The sequence below is a fragment of the Danio aesculapii genome, chromosome 11 (assembly GCF_903798145.1).
Source record: "Danio aesculapii chromosome 11, fDanAes4.1, whole genome shotgun sequence".
NCBI lineage: Eukaryota > Metazoa > Chordata > Actinopteri > Cypriniformes > Danionidae > Danio > Danio aesculapii.
The window spans coordinates 16,206,122-16,225,708 of NC_079445.1; the positions used below are offsets into that span (position 1 = coordinate 16,206,122).

Genomic DNA, 19,587 nt, shown 5'->3' on the forward strand with positions numbered 1-19,587 from the left:
AGAAATATTTTCCTTCACTTTTAAAAGTATTATTTCCATTGCACAAGGAAAATAACAAATCAATTATCATCATTTACTTGGTCATTTCTACGTCAATGCAATGAAATTCCGACAGTCCAAAACATTAAAAATACATTTTTATCTCAATATTTGCATCATTACATACTCAAAATCCATGATACACAATATTATAGCTAAACAACAAACCATTAAAGAAACACAGAAAGGTCCTGTGTTTTATCTTAAAATCTGTGGACATTTTTCTAATACTAATAAATAACACATGATTCCAAAAAAGACACACTCCCCTAGTCCTCTCTTCAATACCCATATTTAGGTTAATAGTTTTATTTATTTAATACATTTCTGGCCCTTCAACTGACTCACTGGTGCTGATGATATACTTTAATGGGAATTATACACCTGCCCTCTGTCAGAACTCAGGCTGCAGTTAAAAGTCCCATTTCAATCATGTTTGATTCTTAACATTTAGTCATTTAGCAGACACTTTTGAGAGTCAAAGACTGAACTAAAGACCTGGATTAAAAACCTGATCATATCCCTAAAATTCAACTTGATTTTTGATATGTTTCTTATGATTCTCAGTTCAAGACACAAGACAAATCAGTGGGACATTTTCATAACATGTTTAGTGGATTACCATCAGAGTTGATCTCGGGTTTGGGTGGAGTTGGATCCTGACCACTACTCTTTACGGGGGCTCTACGACAAGCCGAATCCTTCAGCACACCTTTCCATCGTGAGGCACGCTTCAGGATCATGAGGAAGTAATCAGGCTTGTCCTGCCAGTCCAACAGCTTAAACCTCTCTGGAACTTTCGGGTCCTTATTAAGCATGAGGTACCTGGCGACTTCTAATGGAACGGGTGCAAGATGTCCAGGCTAGAAGAAAAATCATTTTAAAGGATTGTTAGATTTTCATTTCCCCAATATGGATGGATATACTGGACAAGCTATTTTATTTACATAAATATATCTGAAAAAGATGCTTACAATACTGATGTATCGCATGCTCCTGCTCTTTCTGGTGAATTTTACTGCCACCTGAACAACAAAACAAAACATTTCATATGATTGTAAACAAGATCAAGAGCATTTATTAGGACCTGAAATTAATAGTAAGATTCATACCTTAAGGCCATCTCGTCTGCGTATCCCTTCATAGATGGCGCCAAATGTTCCATGGACAACCATTCTTAATAATAAAAACCCATTCAAAATGTTTCGTCCATTTCCAGCAGGTCCAGCGGGTCTTGGATGTACTGGCACAGCAGGCTGCTTTGCCGACTGAGCGGACGCCATCTCAACGCTAATCGGTTGTAGCAGGTTGTCTTCTCTGTACTGGGTCCAGAGAAGTACAATATCTATATTGCCTGTCATCCTCATGCTTCTCGCTGGCTCATCGTCTGTACTGGAACTGGATTTTGATGTTGCACTTTGATCGGTATCATACAGCCCAGAGCTGTTGGTCTTTACTGCAATTGTTGATATTGTTTCTGTGTTGAACAAAAAAAAAAAAAAACAACAACAACGGATTACAAAAAAAAAAAATCCTGGATTATCAATCTGAAAAAGGCCTAAACCAAACTTTCTGTTTTATATAACGTATGAAGGTGTCGACATTTTTCTTGTGTCAATAAATAAAAAAATTATGATTCAAAAAGAGATTCCCCTAGTCTTCTCTTCATAACTTAATATTTCATTTATATTACACTGAAATTTTCAATATATAATACATTCATTCTTTCTTGGAATCGTACACCTGCACTACGGCCACACAATACTGGAAAAATATGCAATATTTTAAACTATATACAGTCACCATAGAATTACAAGGTTCTATCTGACATTTCTGTCAAAATTAAGTTATTGAAATTTTCTTATTAAATGACAACTTATAAAAAACATCCCATAATGTAAACAAGAACATTTTAAGACTTTATTTAAACAAATGTTACACACATACGGTTTGCTATATGGAATGCAAAAACTTTAAAGCTCAATATCTCAAATTCATTCAGAACGCAAATAGAACCTTATAAATCCAAGTTGACAATATATTAAATGTGTGTGTGTGTGTGTGTGTATATATATATATATATATATATATATATATATATATATATATATATATATATATATATATATATATATATATATATATATATATATATATATATATATATATATATATATATATATATATATATATATATATATAACCTTGTTTTAAAAAATGAAAAGCTGAAAATTTTAAAAAACAAACACACTTTGGATTAAAAGCTTCTCACCATTGCTCTGTTGACTCAAGTTGGCTTCACAGCAAACCCGTGGTGATGGACACTCCAAGATAATGGTGTAATAATCAGGCAGATCCTGCCAGTCCAGCAACTGAATGGTCTTTGGACCTCTGGGGCTCTTATTAACAAGGACTAACAGACCTACTTCTAATGGAAGGGCTACAGGATGACCAGGCTAGAAAAGAAAAAAAAAGTTAGCTTATTTTAATCCAAATTATTTACATTTTCAGTTTAAAAAGATGGCTTTTCACACTGCTTAATCATCATTCTGTACTCCTTTTAAACTACAGGTAAAAGTACAATTTAGTATTTATTTTTCGTACTATTGAAGTCAATAGTTACAAGTATTCAGTATTCTTTCATCAAAAGAAAATTAAAAAAGATTTGAAATTAACTGATGGTGAATACAAGATGGATAACCAGCAAGAAGGTCCTTGGTTTGAGCCTCGGCTGGATCGGTTGGTGTTTCTGTGTGGTGTTTGCATGTTCTCCCCGATTTGACTTCAGTACTGACTTATCTAATAATGTATATGCACAAATATATTATTGTCTAGCTTCCTATTAAAAATCTGAATTTAAAAGATAGATTTGTGAGGGGTGTACTTATATATGCTGAGCACTGTACATAACGCATGTCAGAAATGCATCAAAACTACTTGTGTATTCAAATGTATGTGAAAATCTAGGTTTCCCTTTAAACTGTTTAGATTATGACCCAGGTTATCAATGACAAGTGTGAAAAGCCATACTGTGAGGGGGCAAAAGAAGCCTTGGTTTACTTACCACTATGCATGTCACCTCCTGATACTTTCTTACAACTTTCACTGCCACCTTGAGGCCATCGGTCAAACGCCAGCCCTTGTAGATGGTGTCAGATCCTCTCCTACAGAGAATTTCTCTGATTTCATACCCCCTCAGAACATCACTGGTTGGACTGTGGTCTGTTGGAACCGAAACAGGATGGCTGGAAGAACTCTGGACATCCATTAGTGTTGGTGTTGGACTGGAGTAAAAAGTGGTCAGCTTTTTAAAGCTCTCCATCATCCTCCACATTTCCGGATGCTCAACAGAACTTTCTTCCTTCTTTCTTTTACTGTTCGGCCCCCTATCAAAATACTCATCATTTCTCCTTTTTCTCAAAGACACTTCAACAGAACGGTCTTCAGGCTTCCTTTTTCTGTTCGGCCTCTTATCAAAATTCATTCTCCTTTTTCTCAAAGGGTCATCAACAGAACTCTCCTCTCTCTTTCTTGTTCTGTTCGGCCTCCAATCAAAGTTCATTCTCCTTTTTCTCTCTGGTCCCTCATCAAAACCATCCTCCCTTTTCCTCTTTGTCGCCGAACCCTTATCAAAATCCTCTATCTTTCTAGGAGACTCTTCAAAATAAATCTCTTCCCTCTTTCTTTTACTTTTTAACCCCCCATCAAAATAGGGATCCACTTTCCTCTTTCTAAGAGGCTCTTCACCAGAAATCTCTCCCCTCTTTCTTTTTCTGGGTTGCCTCCTATTAAAACTCTCTAAATATTCATATTTTCTCCTTTTTCTCTCTGGTCCCTCATCAAAACCATCTTCCATTTTCCTCTTTTTCCTCGACCCCTTAACAAAATCCTCTCTCCTACTATTTATAGGAGACTCTTCAAAATAAATCTCTTCCCTTTTTCTTTTACTTTTTAACCCCCCATCAAAAAAGGGGTCCGCTTTCCTTTTTCTGAGAGGCTCTTCACCAGAAATCTCTCCCCTCTTTCTTTTTCTGGGTTGCCTCCTATGAAAACTCTCTAAATATTCGTATTTTCTCCTTTTTCTCTCTGGTCCCTCATCAAAACCATCTTCCATTTTCCTCTTTCTCTTCGACCCCTTAACAAAATCCTCTGTCCTACTCTTTATAGGAGACTCTTCAAAATAAATATCTTCCCTTTTTCTTTTACTTTTTAACCCCCCATCAAAAAAGGGGTCCGCTTTCCTTTTTCTGAGAGGCTCTTCACCAGAAATCTCTCCCCTCTTTCTTTTTCTTGATTGCCTCCTATTAAAACACTCTAAATATTCATTTTTTCTCCCTTTTCTCTCTGGTCCCTCATCAAATACATCCTCCATTTTCCTTATTCTCTCAAACCGCTTAATAAAATACTCTGTCCTGCTAATCTTTGTCGGAGGTTCTTCAGCAGAACTCTCTTCCCACTTTCTTTTTCTGCTTAGCCTTTTAATAGGCGAAAAAGAAAAACGGTCTTCCCCATTAATCTTTCTCTCAGAGCCCTTAAAAAGCACTTTCATTCTCTTTCTTGGAGGCTCTTCAGCAGAAATCTCCTCCATCTTTCTTTTTCTGTCTGGCCTCCTATCCAAATACTCGACCTCTCTCCTAATCCTCTCATTTCCCTCACCAACACAAACGGGCAGAAACACAGCCTCGTTCATGTCGGGTATTGGGGGTGTATGTAGGCCTAAACCATACACCTGACAGCGGTGATAACTCCGTTTTCTCTTCATAGCCATGTTTTACAGCTCTATATTCAACGAATAATGTTAAGCGTGTCGAAAATTCAGAGCAAGTGAGAATTCTGCAGAGAAGCACTGCGTCATAAACAGAATGTGTTCCAAACATTCTATTTTTTGCGTCATCGCAGCTGCGGTAAACCGGGCCGCGCTTGTTTTCATTCAAATAGCTACGCACTGGGAAAGCGCGTGAATTCATTACATATTTCTTAATAAAAGTAGAATTTGTATACATTTTGATTATATATTTTTATAATATAATGAAATGGTCAAAAATATATCACAATAATTAAAAATAAACTTATACATAGACGTCGTCGATTAGGTTTTAGTATTAACATTTATTGTGCACATTCGGCTATAGTGCATTCGCGTGCATTTCCTGTTTTTGCTTTATAATTTAGCTCGCACGCGAAGATGTTTTATCCAATATATTATCGAGGGAGATAAATGTAAACACGGTATCATAATTAGTTGTTATTGCTTCTTTGTAAATAATAAAGAGGCCACTGTATTGCTTTGTATTATTTTACGGCAAGTATAGCTTTACGATGAAACATACTATAAATCACAGGTCTGCCAAATATTATAACAATAAAATAAAACTACTAAAATATCTAAAAATTCTAAATATATCTGTATATGTTTGTACATGTACAAAATATATTTTTAAAACCTTATTGTAAGTATATACACACACATTTAAACTACTATAGCCTGTATTCAAAATTAATTATTTGCAGAAATCCACTCAAAACTACACGTTCTATATTTTCAGACCTTAAACATGGGAAAGAATTTTGTTTTTGTGTTTGTGCACATATTTGTGCACATTTTTTCCACATAAATGCTCTAAATTTTATATATACTTTTGATATATATACTTTTGATATATATATATATATATATATATATATATATATATATATATATATATATATATATATATATATATATATATATATATATATATATATATAAATTGTCTTTCTTCTTTTCGAATATAATATTTGTATCTTACATGTAGGCTACTATACTGAGCTATGCTTTTGATAAACCCTTCTTAAAAAAAGGAGAGAAAAAAAACAGCCTTTTCCTTGCCATCGCTTGTCAACAAAACAGACCCAAAATGTTAGCAGACAGACTGCATTCACAACAATTATTCAACAAACATAATATAATATAATATCTAACAGAAGTGACAGTTCTGACAGAGTTGGCATTTGACAAGGGTGATGAAAACACCATAACATTGACATCGAGGGTCGTTTTAAGCATTTGTTTCACGAAATATATTGAGTTTATGTAATAGCCATGTTTCTGTTAATGCTAGATGCTAATGCAGCCTGCTTCAGGAAAAAAGATAATCTAAAAATTTCTAAGAATTTCCTCAGAAATTGGATGACAGGATACCATTATTAAAATATTCTAAAATGTACCTAAACATATTTGACGCTAATATATGCAGTAATAGACTGTGTTAAGTGGGTCATTTTGCATGACAACTGCCCCATTGAGGTAAAGTTGGTTTTATATTCGCACATTTGTTTAGTGACAACTTTTGACACGCTCCCTATATTGTTTATCATGGTACTTTAAATATTCGGTCTAAAATCACATGCAAGTATGACTTTAAATCAACATTAGCACTAATTATTTGCCTAAAAGATGTTGTACTTTGATGGTCATTGGATACTAATATGATTTCACAATTTATTATTACAAAAAAAAAAACCTTTCTGAAATGATATTATTAGGGAGAAAGTCTAAAGTCTGTGTAAACATTAAATCAGTTTTAATTCAATAACTGCCCCTCATATTGTCAAATATTACAGTCTAATTAAAGTCTGAAGGTGTTGACAAAATGGGGACAACTTTGAAATCGTATGAAACATGCATGTCATTGAAAACAATACAAGATATCCTAAAGCAATTGTTGCTGTTGATTGTACTAGTTATTTTTCATTAATAAAGTAATATGTCAATTTAATTTAATATGAATGACAGAATTACTTTAGAAGCACTGTTTTAGATGTAGATGTGAGAAAATGAAAAATGCTATAAATTTGATAAAATGATGATAAAGTTAAACTAAAAAGAGGTGTGATGGTAAATAGATTCAACTATTAATCCATCATAACCTTTATAATTCAAAGTATTCAAAATTTTAATTAATGATATTAGCTTATAGCAGGTATAATTGGTGGATAGGGGGTTTTGTCCAATTTCTCAAGAGTTAGTAAGGGGAAAACAATGTTGTATTTGCAACAATTCAACTTTATAAAGTTAAAGTCATCAACTAAAAGTCAATTTACCAACACTTATAAAGATATACATGCATGTTTTGCATTTTAAACACTTTTACTTGGAAAGAAAAAACTACATTACATAAGTTTTTTGTCCTGTGATAACGAGCAGTTAAAAAACAAATAAACAAATATTATATTTATTATTTTTATTCTCAATGTTGTCTTTGTCTTGTAAAATGCCTTTATTGCGTTATTTTGCACGCTTAGATATGTTTTACATGCTTATTTTTACTGGAATACATTTTAAAACTATGAATTTGAGACATGCTAAAGCCTTAACTTATGCTAGAACGAATTAAGACGAGCAGGAAAACGTAGTCCACAACAGCGCGCTTAAAACACATTTTTAACTAAGAGTGAAAAGAGCTGTTAAAAGATTACACTTGCCTTCAGTTTATACACCATTTAAAAACCCGCTGTCCAAAAAAAACGTCTTAATATTTACCGGGAAAAAAATTCCGCCAAACGCCAACAAAGCGACACCCGCCTTTACAGTCAAACCACTGGGGGGAAGGGATTAATACAAATCCCATTGGTTCCTTAAAACAGGAAGAACCTCGAAAGCCAATGAAATGCGGTTGATATAGGATGTACGTCACATGCCAACGCGCCAGCTGATCTGAGGAGGAGTTCACAACATCACATTTGGCGCTAGTTTGACGGCGGAGGAAGTCGATTTCAGGAGCAGAGAAACTACAGCTGTTGATTATAGCATACAAAGTCAACAAATTCAAGTATTTAAAGGTAAGACATTAGCATATATTTTTACTATAGTTCTCAAAACACTGTTAGGCAGCATTTATTGAGTAAATCAGCCTTTATTCAGCGTTATATTTAGCGCGTGAGCAAACAGCTTGGCGCCAAATTACCCACAACAGAAACGATTTAGCTTTTAATTTATAATTTTTGAAGCTCTTTGCTTTATTATGCCACAATTAAGAGCCTTTGTTCATTTATTTAGCAGAGTGGTAGTGAATTAACGTTAATTAATAGATTCGACAGTCTGAGCTTTAAGTGTCTGTAAATTCAAATCAGATCAGTTTAAGGTGCACATTTCTTGAATGACTAAAATGTGCTGAATCTTGAAAGTCAGACTTTATCCAGTTATACTAACGTTAAATGGCTTCAGCAGATTTTAGCTCAGAATGGCGTTTTTATTCGAATTAGAGGGAAAAAATGACACTTACTTGCTAAATTCCTTGTTATTGGTGGTGTTGGATTGAGGCAAAGTCAGTTTTATATTCGCACATTCGGACTTTTACTTTAAGAATATGCGAATATAAAACAAACTTTACCTCAATTTTCAATGTTTTGATGCTTCATATATATATATATATATATATATATATATATATATATATATATATATATATATATATATGTATATGTATATATAAATATATATGTATATATAAATAAAATAATACATTATATTGAAACATGTTTATATTTTCCAGAACAACTCACCACAGAGTTGTAGGACCAGAAAAATATTAATCTGTAAACATGTTTTATACTTTAAATGAGGAAAATAAGCATGCATAATGGATGTGACCAAAAAAGTATGCGATTTTGCGGTACACAACATACTTTGTAGAAATTCTGTGAATTAAACTGCACAATTTAAAAGAATAATGCTAATCAAGAGGATAAAATGTCTTTCAAAAGAAAAAAATGATTGACTTTATTTTACATTACTGCATTTATGTGGAAAACGTGTCGTTATGGATATGAGCAATGTGAAATTGCCTATTGTGTGACTTTGGTAAATCAAATAAAATAGTTTAAAAACAATGACAGAGACATTTTCTGAGTATTTCTAAAGAACTGTATAATACAAGCCTACACAAAAAATGTACAAACGGTTTCCATATTTTGGTGAAAACTTAATTATTATAATTTTTTTCATGGCAAGGTTGACATTTGCATAGAAATTCTCTCACACACACACACATTTATTTATATATATATATATATATATATATATATATATATATATATATATATATATATATATATATATATATATATATATACATACACATATATATATATATATATATATATATATATATATATATATATATATATATATATATATATATATAAAATATATAATAATTTTTTTGCTAAAATACCACTGTCCTGTTTTTTGTTTTTCAGATTTGCTGATCTTGATTTTAAACCTAAATCAGATCCTGATTTTAAACCTAAAAATGCCCAGCACTCGCTCGCAGAATCAGCCAACTCTACAGTTCCCTAGAAGGAAGTCTTCCAGATTGGGGTCTCGGCCTAAAAGCTCCTGCGAAAATGAAGTGGACATCAAGACCACCCCTTTGTCCCCTATAAAGTCAAATGTGGGAAATTCGCTCGGTGTTTGTCAGTCTCCCAGGAACAAGGTGTTAAACAGCCCTTTGTCTGAAAGGCTGCCTCTGAGCCCCCGCAAACGCACAGGTGTGTTAATCAACACCATTAAACAACCATTTTGTTTTCTGCATTCGCAGTATGCTTTGATTCACAAGATTTTTTTTGTTTTCCAGGTGATGAGAATGGCTGTAACCTGCCAGCCTCTATGCTTGGCTCTCCCCCTAAGCAGCGATGCGCTCCTCTGTGCTCCCCTCGCAAACTGTCCTTCAACGAGAACACACCCCTCCTCTCCTCAGCTCCCCGTCCTATCCCGTCGAAAGTTCCTCTGTCTCCCATTTCTCGCCCATCGCCAAAACGACTGAATGAAACACCATGCACCAACACACTGCCCCATACAGAGGGAAAGATCCCTGTTACGCGACTGTTTCCTGTGAAGAGTAAGTTTTGTTTAGATAATGCTAAAACATCTATTGATTTTTGTTATATAATATACAATATATATTGTTATATAATTAATTTCTGGCAGTCGATCATTAAGATCCATCTTGGTTTCTCTGCAGAATCCGGTTTTCAGAGTGTAAAGCAGGCTCTTCACACTGCAGTGCCTGAACGTCTCCTCTCTCGTGAGGCAGAAAGAGCTGCCATTGTCTCCTTCCTGGAGAATCATGTAGTGGCAGAAAAACCCTCCAGCCTTTACATCTCTGGTGCTCCTGGCACAGGCAAGACGGCCTGTCTGAACTGTGTGCTCCAAGAACAAAAGGTGAGATCTGATGAAAATACTGCGAGTTTGCAACTCTTAGCTCCTGAATGTGCCTTGATTTGGTTGAGATTTGATCAAGCAAAACAAAAGTTGAATACCAGATGTTAATGGGTCCCTAAATCACACTCAAGTTTTAATAAGCATTATTGTTTGAATTTGTGGATGGACAAATATACACACACATATATATATATATATACATATATACATATATATATATATATATATATATACATACATGCATGCATACATACACAGTTGAAGTCAGAATTAAAAGCCCTCCTGAATTATTAGCCTTCTGTATAGTTTTTTTTTTTCTCCCAATTTCTGTTTAACGGAACAAATATAAACACATTTCTAAATGTAATAGTTTTTAAAACTAATTTCTAATAACTGATTATCTTATCTTTGCTGTGATGACAGCATATAATAATTAGGGTAAATAGACAAGTTATTGTTTGTTCTGTAAACAATCGAAACAAATGCATTAAATATCTTTTATTAATGTATTTGTTTATTTTAAAATAATTTTTCTTTAATGTACAGTTTAATCATGTTACTTTTCTTTTACAGTAACAAAATTAGTGTGTAATTAATACACCTGATAGTTGTGCAAGTTCGTATATCGTTAGGTCATTTGATTGCGTGCGGGTGAACAAATGTAACTAGAAATTCTATATGGTTGTACTCAAATAAATGTTTGCAATAAATATTAAAAAGGCAATATTACCATAGCTTTAGTTATTAACATGTACTTTTGCACTTTCTATTCAGAAAAGAAACGATTGCTAGCTTCACGATATTAAACAGTCTTGTGCTTGAATAAGAATTTGAGCAACACGTATATATATTTTATAAATTTGATGTACTTTTGTTGTTGTTGTGATGCAACTTTACAGTATGAATGCTAAATTTTATTCCCTATCAAATCAATATAGCCTGATTTTCTTTTTCTTTTTTTTCTGAAAATATTCAAAAGAAAAATATAGTGATGTCTAATATGCAAGATTTTAAATGAAGACATTTTAGCAAAAATGAATGCTTTATAATTATTAAAAAAAAACTTTAATATTAAACTACAGACTATATTATTTTCTTTGTGTTTGCAGGCTCTGCTAAAAGGCATTCAGACTGTGGTCATCAACTGTATGAATTTGCGGAGCTCTCATGCCATCTTTCCATTGCTGGGAGAGCGACTGGGGGTTCCCAAGGGCAACAGTGAGACGCGATTGGAGAAGTTTCTGACAAGCTCTGGACCAACTGTGTAAGTGCGCTCTCATTCAGGCACCGATCTGCTGCTTTTTGTACTCCATCTTAAAGCCTTGCTCATGTGATTCATTTTTATTTTGTTCCAAACAGCCTGTTGGTTCTTGATGAGATGGACCAGTTGGACAGCAAGTCTCAAGAAGTTCTCTACACTATCTTTGAGTGGCCTTACTTGCCCAGATCTCGTGTTTCCCTCATTGGTAAGATTACCATGCCAAATTTGTGGACCTTTAATAACTTATTAGATTGCTGCTAATTGATCTTATCTATATCTGATCATCATGACTGTCTGCTGACTAGTGCATTTTGAATCCATAGGTATTGCTAATGCATTGGACTTGACTGACCGTATCCTGCCAAGACTGCAGGCGAAACCACACTGTCGACCCAAACTGCTAAACTTTCCTCCCTATAGTCGTGAGGAGCTCAATGCTATTGTTCAGGACAGACTCACTCAGGTATGTTTACTTGGATATTTTCTGCTAATTCACACTCAACTTGACGTGCATTATGTATGGGATAATGTATATCCAGCCGGTTGTTCTTGCAGAGTAAAGTCCTATGGGCTTATAAGTAGATTGACATACCGTTGTCAACAATTGAAGTGGATCAACTTTTCATCAAAGTTGTCCTAAAACTAATGAACAGCACCCATTATTGTTTTAGGAACTTTTTTTGATCAACTTTGAATGTTGACTACTGTATTTTACCAATGATGCTTATTATACAACTACTTACAACAAAGTTGTATTGATCTGAGCTGTAATTGTTCAGCAGCTCCAAAATTAAACCTAAAACTTACTAAAGAAAAACGTCAGGATGTAGCCTACACTTCTCTACTTGTTATTCAGTCCAAAACAGTGGACTGATGTGTGTTTGTGTCTATATTGATCAAAATATTTCACAGTACCTTGATGAGTCTCTATTATGAATTTAATTGGTTGTTATCTGGGAATAACATACATTGGAATGTTGTGATTTGACCAATCGGATTTAATTATTCCAGAGAACTTCATAATAACAAGTGATTCACTTGTATTTTTTAGGTATCGGGTGAAGGGGTTTTGGATGCAGCAGCAGTTCAGTTTTGTGCAAGAAAAGTCTCCGCTGTGTCAGGAGACGCTCGCAAAGCACTGGATATCTGCAGGTGAACAAACTGACTGTATAAATGGCTAACACAAGAGTGTCATTAAGTTTTGCGAGGTTCTCATACATCTGTTTGTCTGTCTATCAGGAGGGCTGTGGAGATTGTGGAAGCAGGCGACAGGTCTAAAATGGCATCCGAACCTTCAGCCAGCCCTAAAGGTAGGAATTATTGTACTGTATTTTAAGAGGAACTAAGTTGCACCAGGCTAGAAATGAATGAAGAGAGGGGGGAAAACATGGATGAGTAGAACTGTTGTATTTATTATATTCAGAAATCATTTCAAATGCAATTAAATGTTCATAAATATTCTAAACATTGTTCTCTCCCCACTAAAAACATTTTAAAAATGGGAATTAAAGATTTCTAGTATTATGCAAGTGAGTTATAGTGGAATTCAGTAATTACAGTATTCTGTAATAAACAAATCAGTGGTTCTTTGCCTTTTTTTGACCAAAATATATGCAGATATGTGAAGAATATCCTCCATATTCATTAGGAAATCTTTTTTCTGTAATTATGACTTTATTTTACATTTGGAATCACACATTTTCATTAATCATGTTACCATAACTAAAACTTGCCATTTTTTATTAATTTCTTCATTTTAGTTTCTTTCTTACGTTAAACAAAAAGATATTTTGAATAAATCCCAAAACCTGTACTCATTGACTTATCACTGAAGCATTTGTTTTTGCTACTATGAAAATCAGTGGTTTCAGGTTTTCTGCATTCTTCCAAATATCATCTTTAGTGATAAACAGAAGAAACTCATAAAGGTTTTAGTACCGTTTATAAAAATTATTTTGAGGGAGAGTAAATTTCCATTTTTAAGTGAACTGAAGAACTGAACTGTTTTTGTCTTTTTTATTTTAGACTAGTTTAAAAAAATAGCTTTGGATATTATATTTGTTTTAATATATTAACAATTTTATTAAATAACTTTTCATCTAGACCAGGCATGGGCAAACGCGATCCTCGAGGGCCGGTGTCCCTGCAGAGTTTTGCTCCAACACTAATCAAACACACCTGAACACCCTAATTAGTGTCTTCAAGATCACTAGAAAGCTACAAGCAGGTGTGTTTGATTAGGGTTGGTGCAAAACTATGCAGGGACACCGGCCCTCCAGGATCGAGTTTGCCCATCCCTGATCTAGACACTCCTTTACAGGTCCTTGATTAAGGGCTATTTAATAATAAAAGTGTTTTTAGTTTCTCTTAGTTAAACTTATACCCAGCCAATTGTACTTTTGTGGACTAGTTATGTTGCAGTGTAACTTTATGTGTAATGTCATTTGATTAACTGTTTCAGCATTATTAGAAAGAATGAAACGATGGATTTGTCTTGTTACAGTGTCGCGGGTGAGTGTTCCTCAAGTGGCTCAGGTTTTGTCAGAGGTTTATGGTGACCGTATGGCATCAAGCAGTGGGGACGGCGAGAGCTTCCCTTTACAGCAGAAACTTCTGGTCTGCTGCTTGCTTCTGATCATCCGCAACGGCAAGAGTAAAGAGATTCAGTTGGGCAAGGTGAGTCAATTTGATCTTTTAAAAAAAATAAATAATAATAATAATCATTTAAATACCATAACGGTGTCTTCCATACATTTATTCGCTGCCGCCACACAATACAAACTGGCCCCCACAAAAGGGTAGGCCAGTGGTTCCCAATATTTCTAACCTCGCACTTTTAAAACGTGCTAAAAATGGAAAGACTGGTGTTTTTTGAAGCCTATGAATAAAGTGTGACATAAAATCTGCCAATAAACGTGTAATGCCAATAAAATATGTAATGGCTAAACATTTGAATAACTCCGCATTTATGTATTTGTGTTGCTGCCACAATTAGAGCACAAGTCTATGGGAAGCACTGCAGGATATTGAGAATAGATGGAGGAAGTGTTGTTTTCCTCTGGGTCTGATGATCTCTTGTGTTCCTCCAGCTCTGTGAAGTGTACAGTAAGCTGTGTAAGCAGAGGCAGGTCGGTGGAGTCGGCCAGACGGAGTGTCTTTCTCTCTGCAGCCTGTTGGAGAGCAGAGGAATCCTCACACTCAAAAAGGCCAAGGACGCTCGACTGACTAAAGTAAGAACTTTGATTCATCATTTCCCCAAATGGACATCTCTTTTCCATCACACATTACAATAAAGTTTTGTTAGTCAATGTATTTAATAACATCACCGTAGAAGAATACGTGTACAGAATTTAAGCATAGTTCAACATTTATTAACGCGTGATGAAAATGGAGTTAATGTACATTGTTGTGACATGTAGTTAAAATTGAGTTCGAGTAACACACAAGTCTTTTTATTTATTTTTTTAATTTCCTGACGTTAAAATAGGATCCAAATCCCTCTTATTTTGAGGCCCACCGCAACAATGTAGGATTGAGGTTTTCCTGCCCACCAAATTGATTGACAGATGCGTATTAACATGTCTCCCTAGTAACAATTATAATCATATCAACAAGACAGGACGTGCGCAAAGCAACTGGGATTAAAAGATCTGTTCAGCTCTCTGTGATCATCAGCACCTCAAGAATGAGTTTTTAAAACGGTAATAAATACAGTAAAATCGCTTCGTAATTCATCACCACAGCCGCATAGTGTCAATAAAATTATAAAAGAAGACGCTTCAATCTTGGATTGTGGACTTAAATCAGGATTATTTTGTACATTTAAATACATCAAATAACAGTTGGGAAATTTCTTACTGTAGTAAGGGAGATCTGCTTCATTTTCGTTTGTCATTGTGCTGTTTATCTACATGAAGGCTACACGCATAGGAGCAGTAGTGAACAATCTCTTAGGCCCTGACATGGGAATGGTGGGCGGGGAGAGCTAGCTCATTTGCATTAAAGGCACAGACAACAAAAACAGCTACAGTGTTCATACAGCTCAAATTTCAAAAGACAAATAATCTGATAGGTGTTTTGAGCTGAAACTTTGCAGACACATTCTGGAGACACAAAAGACTCGTATTAAATCTTGTAAAGGGGGTAAAATAGGTGCCCTTTAAAGGTGAATTAACATTATAAATGAATGAAATGTTCATTATTTGTTTCTTATTAAATGGTTTAAAAACGTGAATTGGTTGAACCGTTTGGTGGTCTAAATATACATTTTCTTTCTCTTTTTCTTCTAGATCTCCTTGAAGATTGAAGAGCGAGATGTGGAACATGCTTTAAAGGATCGAACTCTCCTTGGAAGCATATTAGCAGCTGGTTTGCCATAATCCACATAAGATTTGAACAATTTTTTTTATGATTTTTATTTTTCTTCATTCCTCTAAATGTTGTAATTCTTGGCTGTGAATGTCTTGTTTAAAATGAGATGTTTTATTGCAATAAGGGATGATCTGATCCAAAAGGTCACTTTATAATGTTTGTGTCAAACATTTTTACCTGCCTTTCTTAATGTGGCTGTTTTATTTTGTTTTGTTTTTAAATGGGTATGAATCCATATTTCATGCTTAACAGTAGACATCGGCTGCTATTTCATTTTGTACATCAGTTTTTTAATGTGTTTTTGAAGGGATGTACTCTTTTAATAAAGCAGAATGTACACAAGTTTGATCCTGAGTCAGTGATTTGAGGAATTTATTATCTCTAAAGTTGAAAGACTTGACTGTTTGACCCCTAAAGAATTCAATGGCCAAATTCTATAGTGTGTGTGTATATACTATTAGCATCAGCCTTGGGTGTAATGCCATTAAATTACTTCACAGAACTGAAAAAGGGGATTGCTTTTATTTATGTAATTTAATCTAGTTACAGTTCCTTAAAGTACTTAAATGTAACCTTTAGTTGAATCAGAAATACATTCAAGTTGAATGAAAAGCAATAGTAAAGTGAGAAATTGACAATATATATGAAAATATTGTCTACTTTTAAGGCGTTGGTGTGTAAATAAAACTAAAGGCCTGGTTTTGACTTCATTTTAAACAAGAGTTTAATTTCTATTGTTTACTTACTGAGATTTATAGGGATTTTTAGTATTGAGTAAATTACTTCAGGAAAGAAATAGAAAAGTAATTTAAATCCAATTTTAATTATGTAATTAGTAAATATTTACTTTCTTAAAGTAACTAACCCAACGCTTAAGAGCATACAGGTACAGTTTGTGTATAATTCACCTCCTAAGGTTTTGCACATCCATTCCCCAACAATATGAATGTTTTAGACATTGCAATATTTTATTTTTCTACAATGTATATTGCGATTTATAGAGAATAATTTCATCAGATGAAATGAATAGGTATATTTAGAAATTCATAATTTTAGATGCATTGGGATTACATTGTAAGAGACTGCATACTCAAAAATAATATTAAATCAAATCACAAACGTTGAGAAATACCATAGGCCAATGACGCTACAAATAATACATAGGAGCACTTTGATTTTCTGGAAATCTAGCAATATTCAGATACACAAATAAATGTAAAACTCCAATGTAAAATAACATTGTATAGTCTTTATCGTATGTATACACTCATTGGCCACTTCAGCCAATCACATGGCAGCAACTCGATGCATGTAGACATGGTCAAGACGATCTGCTGCAGTTTAAACCAAGCATCAGAATGGGGAAGAATGGTGATTTAAGTGACTTTGAAGGTGACATGGTTGTTGGTGCCAGACAGGCTGGTCTGAGTATTTCAGAAACTGCTGATCTACTGGGATTTTCATGCACAACCATTTCTAAAGTTTACAGAGAATGGTCCAGTAAATATCCAGTGAGCGGCAGTTCTGTGGGCGCAAATGCCTTGTTAATGCCAGATTAGAATGGACAGACTGGTTTGAGCTGACAGAAAGGCAACAATAACTCAAATAAACACTCGTTACAACTGAGGTCTGCAGAAGAGCATCTCTGAACACACAACATGTCCAACCTTGAGGCAGATGGGCTACAGCAGCAGAAGACCACACCGGGTGTCACTCCTGTCAGCTAAGAACCGGAAACTGAGACTATAATTCACACAGGCTCACCAAAACTGGACAAAAGATTGGTAAAACGTTGCCTGGTCTGATGAGTCTCGATTTCTGCTACAACATTCGGATGGTAGGGTCAGAATTTGGCGTCAACATCATGGATGTGCAGCAACTGCGCAAAGCCATCATATCAATATGGACCAAACTCAGATGAATATTTACAGTACCTTGTTGAATCTACGTCATGAAGGATTAAGGCAGTGCTGAAGGCAAAAGCGGGTCCAACCTGGTACTAGTAAGATGTACCTAATAAAGTGGCCAGCGAGAGTTTATATACATAAATACAATTAATCTTTCCTAAAGTATGTAAAAAAAAATGTAATTCCTTATGCCAGAATACTTTAAAACTGACTTAAATGATAAAAACAGATAAATGTTTTGTTCTACAAACGATTCTACAAATTGTGAGCGTTTTCAAACGTGGCTCCTGCACAATCACAATACAGATTTGACATTGCAGATCCTGTGACTATTGAGGATGCGCACATTGCGATATTGATGCTGAAACTATATATATTGTGCAGCCCTACTGGACACAAACCAACAGTTAGTTTTACTTTATTTTATTAGCCCAACTGATGCAAATTCCTAAATCTTTACACAGCACTTCAATCACTTCAGCTTCTCAGTACTTGTCAAAATGAAGTTCATCACAGGCGATTAGGTAACATGATTTTATTTATTTTTTTGGACAAAGTGTGAAGTAAAAATGCTACAAAGAATCCCTTTGTCTGTTCAACTCACCTCCTATGAGTTAATATTACAACCACTGTAAAGCTAGCATTCATGACTTTTAAGGTTTTAGTTACACATTAGTCCCTTTTAATCAGCACAGCATTTATTCACGTAAATAATAAAAAAAATCTCCACACAAATTGCGTCGCAAGACTAAAATCAGTATTTTCTTGTCTATACATTAAGACAATTTCAGCAAAACAAATATAATGGAGTGAAGTAAAAGAAACAAGCTCACATGTCAGAAATCCAGTCTCAATGAAGGAACAAATATGGAGATGGGCTGTATCGAGATGTAAGCGCTCAAGAAATCAACATGCCAGACATTTCCACTCAAATACAGCTGATTTCAGATCAGCTCTGATCACCTAAAAACACAGTGAATGAAGCTATAAAGCTGACTTCCAAGTCTAATTGTTGATTGCTTTTATCCAAAATCTTAAAACTATAAAAAAGCAACGTGATTATCGATATAAAATATTATAATAAAATCTCTTTGGCATAGTTAACCAGTCCTCTCACCAACAATGTATTAATGCACCCATAAGAAAACACTAAAATAGAACATTCTCTACAAAAAGACGTGTAAAATGCAACATGCCGTCAATCCTTGTATAATAAAGGCAGGTTAAAGATGCGCTCAAGGCTTCTGCCTTCCCCAGAAGTGAGAATTGCATATATTACAACAGTGTCAGTGTGTGTGTGTGTGTGTGTGTGTGTGTGTGTATATGTGTGTGTTTACTGAGAAATGGACCACAGACACCCAGCGATGGAAAACAAAACAAAACACTTTGCTAGAAGATTCGGTCTCCTGTATTTTTGATAATCCTCTTCCAGTGGAGCACAACTGACCGTCAGGCTGTGAAATAAACATAAAACAAGCAATGTGGTTAGACTTCAGCCTATAAAACCAAACCTATTTGAGGATTTCAAAGCCAGTCAAAGCCAGTTTTTGGAGGACCACAGCTCTGCACAGTTTAGTTCCAACACAATTACGCAGCGGTCACACTGGACTTTTCTCTCTATAGACTTCTATTCATTCGCACGCGAATGCGTCAGACCAGAAACGCAAGCTCATGTGACAAGTTTCACAGTTGGCTGCCGTGCATAGTTCAAGCTTGCCGAACTCTGACCTGCGAAATCACATCACGTGACTGCGTGAGACCAATCGAAGAACAAAACATGACCTCTCTGGACAGAAATGTATTAT

The 19,587-nt window shown here is 34.7% G+C and overlaps 2 protein-coding genes across 3 annotated transcripts in view; one reads left to right on the top strand and one right to left on the bottom strand.

Annotated features, from left to right (window-relative positions):
• Positions 1–7,756: 7,756 nt before the first annotated feature.
• cdc6 (cell division cycle 6 homolog (S. cerevisiae)) lies at positions 7,757–16,215 on the top strand. The gene is made up of 12 exons (XM_056468774.1): positions 7,757–7,860; positions 9,280–9,570; positions 9,657–9,920; positions 10,044–10,243; positions 11,353–11,507; positions 11,603–11,709; positions 11,828–11,967; positions 12,556–12,656; positions 12,744–12,814; positions 14,008–14,180; positions 14,594–14,734; positions 15,794–16,215. The coding sequence occupies exons 2-12, from the start codon at positions 9,333–9,335 to the stop codon at positions 15,881–15,883; spliced, it is 1,680 nt and encodes a 559-aa protein (XP_056324749.1). The 5' UTR covers positions 7,757–7,860; positions 9,280–9,332; the 3' UTR covers positions 15,884–16,215.
• Positions 16,216–18,302: 2,087 nt separating this feature from the next.
• jupa (junction plakoglobin a) overlaps positions 18,303–19,587 on the bottom strand; it is a 53,431-nt gene continuing 52,146 nt past the window's right edge. For both annotated transcript variants that reach the window (XM_056467680.1, XM_056467681.1), the window contains exon 16: positions 18,303–19,236. The gene's annotated coding sequence lies outside the window, so the exon portion shown is untranslated. The remainder of the gene's footprint in view (positions 19,237–19,587) is intronic.

What these genes read in the sequence shown, in the direction of transcription:
- cdc6 (XM_056468774.1), top strand. Translation starts at nt 9,333, where the DNA reads ATGCCCAGCACTCGCTCGCAGAATCAGCCAACTCTACAGTTCCCTAGA. An exon ending in GAGCCCCCGCAAACGCACAG is followed by an intron (nt 9,571 to 9,656) that starts GTGTGTTAATCA and finishes TTTGTTTTCCAG; the next exon opens with GTGATGAGAATGGCTGTAAC. An exon ending in GTGTGCTCCAAGAACAAAAG is followed by an intron (nt 10,244 to 11,352) that starts GTGAGATCTGAT and finishes TTGTGTTTGCAG; the next exon opens with GCTCTGCTAAAAGGCATTCA.